The sequence below is a fragment of the Mustela erminea genome, chromosome 1 (genome assembly GCF_009829155.1).
Source record: "Mustela erminea isolate mMusErm1 chromosome 1, mMusErm1.Pri, whole genome shotgun sequence".
Classification (NCBI taxonomy): Eukaryota; Metazoa; Chordata; class Mammalia; order Carnivora; family Mustelidae; genus Mustela; species Mustela erminea.
In genome coordinates, this window is record NC_045614.1 from 6433283 (window position 1) to 6440428 (window position 7146).

Sequence of the window (7146 nt, forward strand, 5' to 3'; positions counted from 1 at the left end):
AAGGAAAATAAATATTGATGTGGGGACACAGAAGTAAAAGAAAAACAATAAATTCCCTTACAACTTAGAAGTCAATCAGAGAAAGACCGGGACAGATACCACATGATCTCACTCATATGTGGAATTTAAGAAACAAAACAGATGAACATAGGGGAAGGGGAGGGAAAATAAAATAAGATGAAAACAGAGAGAGGCAAGCGAAACAGCCTCTTAACTCTAGGAAACACTGAGGGTTGCTGGAGGGTCACTGTATTATGAAAGATACATGTCGGTAATTCAACTTTTGGTTTTTCTTAGTTCATTTAAAAATCATTTTAGTGTCTTAGGGAATGTTTTCATTAGTCTGCTTTTTTTTGTTGTTGATTAGTATATTACTTTATTTTTAAATGGTGACTGAGTTCGATTATCTTTATCGTTAACTTTGTAAGAGACAAGCTGTAAACATTAAATATGGACACAAATGTAAACATTAAAAAAAGTTTTTCTTTACAACTTACAGCCCCTTGACAAGTCCTTGAAACCGGCGAGTGACCTTCTAGGATCCCAGCTGCCTCCATGTTAATACCTGACTAGGGGCAAAAGGCAGTCTTAGCCTAACATTAGCCCTACCTCCAGGACCTGTAAGTCTCCTCGAACATATAAAAGTCCCTTTGGGAACTTCCTCTATCTCTACCCCCTGCCAAGATATACGTTAGCAATCACCTTTCAAGCATAGGGCCCACTGATGGACATCTGAAGGGTCTCATGACTAAGATTTTACTTAGTCTAGTAAATGACTTCCTCAAAGTCCTGGAAACCTTGGAGACTGACTCTATCCCTAAGCCCCTCCCAACTTGAAAGTATATAATCAGCCAACCGCCACCACCCCTGGGCAGCTCCTTCTGCCCACAAGTCCTGTCTCTGTGCTTGAAAAAAATCACCTTTTGGCACCGAAGACATCTCTAGAATAATTTCTTGACCATTTGCTCTAAACATTTCCACATCAACTGTCACTGCTCATTTTTTTCCCTCCGTAATGTAAATTTTAAAAATACACAGCTTAATTATCTCCTCTGCTAGAAGGTCTTCTTTGAAGTTGTGATAACATGCTTTATAATAAGAAATGCATATATTTGGTATTCTGGTTTCTGGCAAAGAACTGCTAAAACCCTTGGAAATTTCCTAAGTGAAGAGAGTTAGAAAGGTGGCTTTTGTTATGTTAATGAGGTGGCTTTGGGGAAACCACCTAAGGATGGGGGCTTACAGGAGGGTGGGGAGGACGGATACCAAGGGGTGGGAGAGAGGGTTAGAGGTAGAGCTCAATTACCAGTGGCTGATGATTTCATCATTCCTGTGTCATGGAGCCTCTATAGAAACCCAGAAGGACAGGCTGGGAGAGCTTCTGGGTTGGGAGCATGTGGAGATGGGAGTGTGCCCCCTGCAGAGGGCATGCAAGGTCTGAGCCCTCCCCATGCCTTGCCCTCTGTATCTCCTCCATCTGGCTGTTCCTGAGTTCTATCCTTACATAAGAAACCAGTAACCTGGGGCATGTGGATTGCTCAGTTGGTTCGCCTCAGGTCATGATCTCAGGGTTCTAAGATCAAGCCCCACATCGGGGGGGCCCCCTGCTCAGAGGGGAGTCTGCTTTTCGCTGTCTCCCTGTCTCCCCTGTTTCTCCCATCCTATCCCAACACCGCCCCCCCCCCGACTTGTGCAATCTCTCCAAAATAAATAAAATCAAAAGAAGGAAGGAAGGAAGGAAGGAAGGAAAGAAAGAAAGAAAGAAAGAAAGAAAGAAACCAGTAACCTAGTATTCTGAATTCTGTGAGCCGTTCTAGCACCCCCCAAGGAGGGGCTGTGGGACCCTCTAATTTATAGTCAGTTATCTAGTCTTGCACTTGGCATCCTGAGCTGGAGGGGTTGTTGGAAACTCCCATTTGTAGCAGGTTGTTCAGAAGCACAGCTAACAGTCCAGGCTTACAACTGGTATCTGGTGTCAGGGGAAGGGGCAGTCTGGTAAGACGGAGCCTTCAACCCAAGGAATCTTGATGCTACCTCCAGACAGTGTCGGAATTGAACTGAATTCTCAGACACCCTCCTGGTGTCACAGTGGAAACTGGATCCAAGAATGGAAAAGGAGCCCTTCCTGAATGGGAGGATCCTCTTGTCTGCTCTCAGCACCAAAGTGTAACTCTTCAGCCTCACTGCTACTGTATCTCAGTTATGTGGTGACATACTGCAATAGACCAGAAGCTTCTGAAGGGTAGAAGCTGCCTCTGCAATAGACCAGAAGCTTCTAAAGGAGAGAAACTGCCTTTGGAATCTGCATCTCTCCTGCACATCAGTAACTTGCCTTCATTTGTTGCACGAATGACTTCAACTCATGAAAGCGCAACCCGAGCATATGTATCGTAGGGATGGGATGAGAGTAAAAATTCCCTGGTCCATTCATACATTAAGTCTCTGCCGTTCACAGAAATCTTGTGCTGAGCTAATGACGATTCCAGCTTCCTTATACCTCTACAGATAATCTGTCATGCAGAAAGTGGCCACATCCATCAGAGGGGGCAGAAGATGATGGAGATACAGATGATCATGATGAAATAAAAAAACTATTCAAGGGGCACCTGGGTGGCTCAATGGGTTAAAGCCTCTGCCTTTGGCTCAGGTTATGATCCCAGGATCCTGGGATCGAGCCCCACATCGGGCTCTCTGCTTGGCGGGGAGCCTGCTTCCTCCTCTCTCTCTGCCTGCCTCTCTGCCTACTTGTGATCTCTGTCTGTCAAATAAATAAATAAATAAAATCTTAAAAAAAAAATTATTCAAGATCTCTGTGCCTGGCCCTCTCTTTGCATACGTTGCCCCGCTGACTCTCCAACACCCTGTGAAGTTCTTACTATGGAATGAATTAATTAATATATGCAAACAGTGTTTGACCCATAGAAAGGCACCCAACCATGGCTCCCTGGCATCGTAGGATTCTAGGACGACCGAATGCAGAGGTAATATAAAAAAAGATCATTTTTTTCTCATACCCAAGGTACAGACGGCTCTCTCCATTACCTGAGTGTCACCAGCTACCCCTCCTCCCCCTCTCCATTGAGCTTGGCGGGATGGTCTTTGTACGGGGCAATGGAAGATACAAGGAGCCATGGGACATACATCAGCTCACTCTTTCTCTGAAAAGAGAATTCTTTCTGAGAAGGTTCTGGTACAGAGTCCAAAGCCGAGGTGACACACTGGCTTTCTGTCCTCCAACAGGTAAGGACTGAAACCTCAAAACAGAATAAAGGTCGTGAACGCTTGCTAGCTCTAGAATGCAAGGAACCTTTAGGACTGAGCAGATCAGGTTACCATCTCATAAGCAATTAAAGAGATGAATGCACTTTTGGGGAATGGAGTTCAGAGGGGTCTCAGTGGCATGTCTCAGGGGCCAGAGACTGGCGTAAATGTTTAAATGTTCCCAGAGACCCTGACAGAGATAAGACCAGTATTCCCAAGAAGACACAGCCCCTAGGGCAAGAATCCCAGCACAGAGGACAGCAGGCACTGAGCAGTCTTCTTGCAAAAACGATGCCCTGGGAGAAGCAAGGACAGGATGTCTGGCAGTATCCCTGGGCTTTACCTGCCAGATGTCAGCAACCCCTGCCCTCCCAGTTGTGACAACCAAGAATCTCTCCGGACACCGCCATTGTCCTCCAGAGGGCAAAAATCACACCCAGTTGAGAACCACTATTTTGGAGACATCTCCTAATTTAATCTAGATTTTTGCAACTACTCAATCACACATTTGTTCTTATATTATGTAGATAAGACTCTGGAGGCTTAAAGAGGTTATGTCGCTTGTCCAGGAAGTGGCAGAGGTGGATTTGAACTCAGGCTCTCTGGCCAAGCACCAGTGTCAGTACTGTTAGCCACTCTGGTGTGTTACATCTTTGTCATCCAAATATAGGGAACGACTTAGACTCCGGGATGAGGAAGACCCATCCCCCAGGGGCAAGGAGCGGAGGGCAGTGTGAAGAACCCAGATAGGACTCCGGCCTCCAACTCCCTCTTCTTGTCTGCCTCGGTTCCCATCAAGGGGACATCTGAGTGACAGGAAACTGGCCTGTGCGCGTGCCAGGGCTGAAGGCGAGGGCCAGGCTGAGACCCATCGCCACCATTTGCCTCCAGGACAGCGTGCAGATGTGGAGATAGAACATGGATGGGCAGCCAGGAGTCTACGTCAAGAGTCGGGGGCGGGGGGTCCGTAGAGGCCACTGGGTCTGGCCTTGACTTTCCCAGAAGGTGGGAAGAGCTCACTCACCTGCTCAAACTGTCCACCTGGGAGCTGCCTTGGCAACGTCAAATGACAAACTGAACTCGTAGAAGCCCAGGACGGTCCCACCTGCCTGGACCTGTTACCTTCCTTTTGAGGGGAGGTCACCCAGTAACTGGGAAGAAAGGGGACTGTTTCTGAGGCTCAGGGGAAACACGAACAAATCTTTCCTTTTTTCCAGGAGAGGAGTCCCCAGCACATAAGATGTGCACAGTACAAGATGAGGGTTACTAAGGTCCTTCGGGATCCTGGACAGTCTCAGCCCCCGGGGCAAGGAGGGTGTCAGCATGGGATACAGAAAGTGGAAAAAGTTGGATGGGGGCCAAGGCGGAGGGAGAGGTGAGTGAGGAATGGATTTCCTCCAGCTCTGGAATTAAAAAAAAAAAAATGATTCCTGGGGGAGATGGAAACTCAGAGAGGTTAAGTGTCCAGCCCAAGAACACACAGCCTGTCAGGGCTAGATTAAGATTTCTTCTCATCTCTGCCCAAGGATTAAGGGAATCTTTTCCAGCCTTTAAGTCACAAGTCCTGGAGGGTGTCTGGATCAATTCCAGGGGAATCCTGGCCCTGAGAGGTGTCCCAGGAAATGATGGGACCATGGGGAGGGGTGTCAACCCACAGTCCAGGTGACCAGCACTCCTGGGGACACAGCTCAAACAGCTCCCTGGCATCAGATTTGGGAGTGAGCCTGGGGGACAAAAGCTGTTAAGCAGCCTCTGTTTGTGGCTGCGTGCTTTTGGGGATAGCTCAAGGGGACACGCCCTATCGGGTTGGAGGTGGTGGGGTTGCCGGGTACAAACCCGCCCACTATTCAGGTCATTGTGTGGATGTCTTACAATGACATCTAACCACAAAGCTCTTCCCCGGAGCCGGAGACCGGGGCCAGAGAACGGGGCCTCTGTGACTCAGGGCTGGGGGGGCTGGGAAGCCGCCCCCACCTGCTCTGGGAGCTGCAGCCTGGCGGGGCGGCTCCCAGGCAGCCACTGTCCAGGGTCTCAAGACCTTCCAGGGTGGGGAAGCCCCTCTCGACTGCCCTTCATGGCCTGGTGGCCTCCGTTTCCCAGAGAAACATCAAGCACAGTCCTTTGTCCTGGAACAAGCACACGAGCAGGTACCTATGTACCTGGCAGAGGGCAGACGCCCCTCTCTACAGGCCCTCCCATGTCTTGCACGCCCAAGAGGTTTGGCTCTTCTGCCCAAGGAAGCAGCTAGAGTAAAGCAATCCAAAGGCCTGGGCAGCCCAGAGGCCACAGGTGGGGAACTGTGGACCTTCCCTCTGTACAGAGAGGGCCTGGTCTCTCCCCACAGTGGGCAAACACACCACGCTGGACCCCTGCCTCTCCCTGAGGCCGGTGGGCTTCCTCGAGGGGATAAGGCCCACGCTAACTCCCCCCCAAATGACCAACAGGCCCACATAGTTCCCTGAGGGATCTAAGAACCCATCTCCCCTTAACCGCACAGCCTGCCTTTTGCTTTCTGCCCCTGGCCCTGCTCATTCCCCTATCGCGCAGCCCAAATACGCTCACATCACAGCCACCTAACCCAAACACACTTGGCAGAAGCTGCCTCCCAGCGTGCGTGCACACAGAGCTCCCGGCCAGGACGGTTGCTCCCTCTCTTCCACTGAGCGAGCCCGTAGACACCCCTGCCAAGCAATGCCGCCGGCCGCCGGGGCAGACTCCCCGCTGTCAGTGCCCCTGCTCAGCCTCGCGACCCTCGTGACCGTGACTGGGCGGCCGCATGCCTGGCCCGCGAGCACCCTGGAGCTTCTGGAAGCCTGGCGCCGGGATGGGCTCATTTGCCACCTGCGTGCTAGGCACCAGGAGCCAAGGCATCAAGGGGAAGCAGCCCTGTGGGGGGAGGAGAAGGCAGGCACTGGAAGGAACAAATGCCGGGCCGTGTCCATGGCAATCCTGGACGCGGTGGTTTTGTGACTTGGTCTGGCGGGGGGGTGGGGGGTGGAGGGGAGGAGCCCCTGCCTCATCTGGCCAGTTGTGACCACGGATTTCGCCAGAAAGCAGAAGACCTCCCCGGTGGCCGTGGGGGTGGGGGAAGCCGGAGGCACCTGTCCCTCGTGCCAGTCTCCTGTCCTATCCGGGCCCCAGCCCACCCTGCTTACCTGGCCCACAGACGAGGAGGAGGAAGCTCACAGCCAGAGGCAGCAGGTGCCCGCGCGTGTGGCCCGGGTGCCCGGGGCCCTCCCAGCCCATGCTCCTGCCTCCCGACCTGCGCTCCTCACCCCCTGAAGGAGTCCCAGTGACTGAACCCAGCCCGGCTGCCGGCACCAGGGAGGGTGGTGAGGACACGCCTTGCTGAGCTTCCCTGGAGAGGCAGGGCCCGCCCAGGGGGAGCGGTGGTTCTCGGCCTGCAAAGGTCAGCTGGCATTTCTCAGTGCCCATGTAGCCAGTGACTAACACCTGCAGACTGACACCCTCGGGGCGGGGGCAGGAGGGGACAGCCACCCACCAGCCCGTCCTGGCTCCTGGGGCTGCTCCCAAACGGCTCCCCCCCACCCCCACCCCCGCCACCCCCCCCGTGGGTCCCTCAGGGCTGAAGAGAGGACAGGACCCAGGGCAGGGACCCATCCCGTTCTCTGAAGGCCCTGACGGGTACCAGACACCTTCCTGCTCAGGGGGCTGGCACGACCAGACTGGAGCCGGGCGGACCCTCCCTGGGGGGGGGGGGGAGGAGGCACATCTGGCTCGGGGCGCTTTGGAATGTGCGGGAGTGGACAGGAGACTGCATTCCCACGCGGGAACGGCCTGCTGCCAGGAGAGCGGAGGGCTGGGCCTCTTGTACCTTTCCACCCCATCCCTCAACGCCCCTACCCCTGCCCCCTCCCGCCTCTG

The 7146-nt window shown here is 52.9% G+C and overlaps 1 protein-coding gene across 3 annotated transcripts in view; it reads right to left on the minus strand.

Annotated features, from left to right (window-relative positions):
• LOC116571716 (mucin-16-like) overlaps positions 1-6718 on the minus strand; it is a 60395-nt gene extending 53677 nt beyond the window's left edge. Inside the window, exon 1 of one of the 3 annotated variants that reach the window (XM_032310048.1) lies at positions 6417-6718. In XM_032310048.1, coding sequence (XP_032165939.1) covers positions 6417-6696 — 280 coding nt within the window. In that variant the 5' untranslated portion in view covers positions 6697-6718. The remainder of the gene's footprint in view (positions 1-6416) is intronic. The other 2 variants (XM_032309970.1, XM_032309959.1) reach the window with 2 other exon arrangements.
• Between the last annotated feature and the right edge of the window lie 428 nt (positions 6719-7146).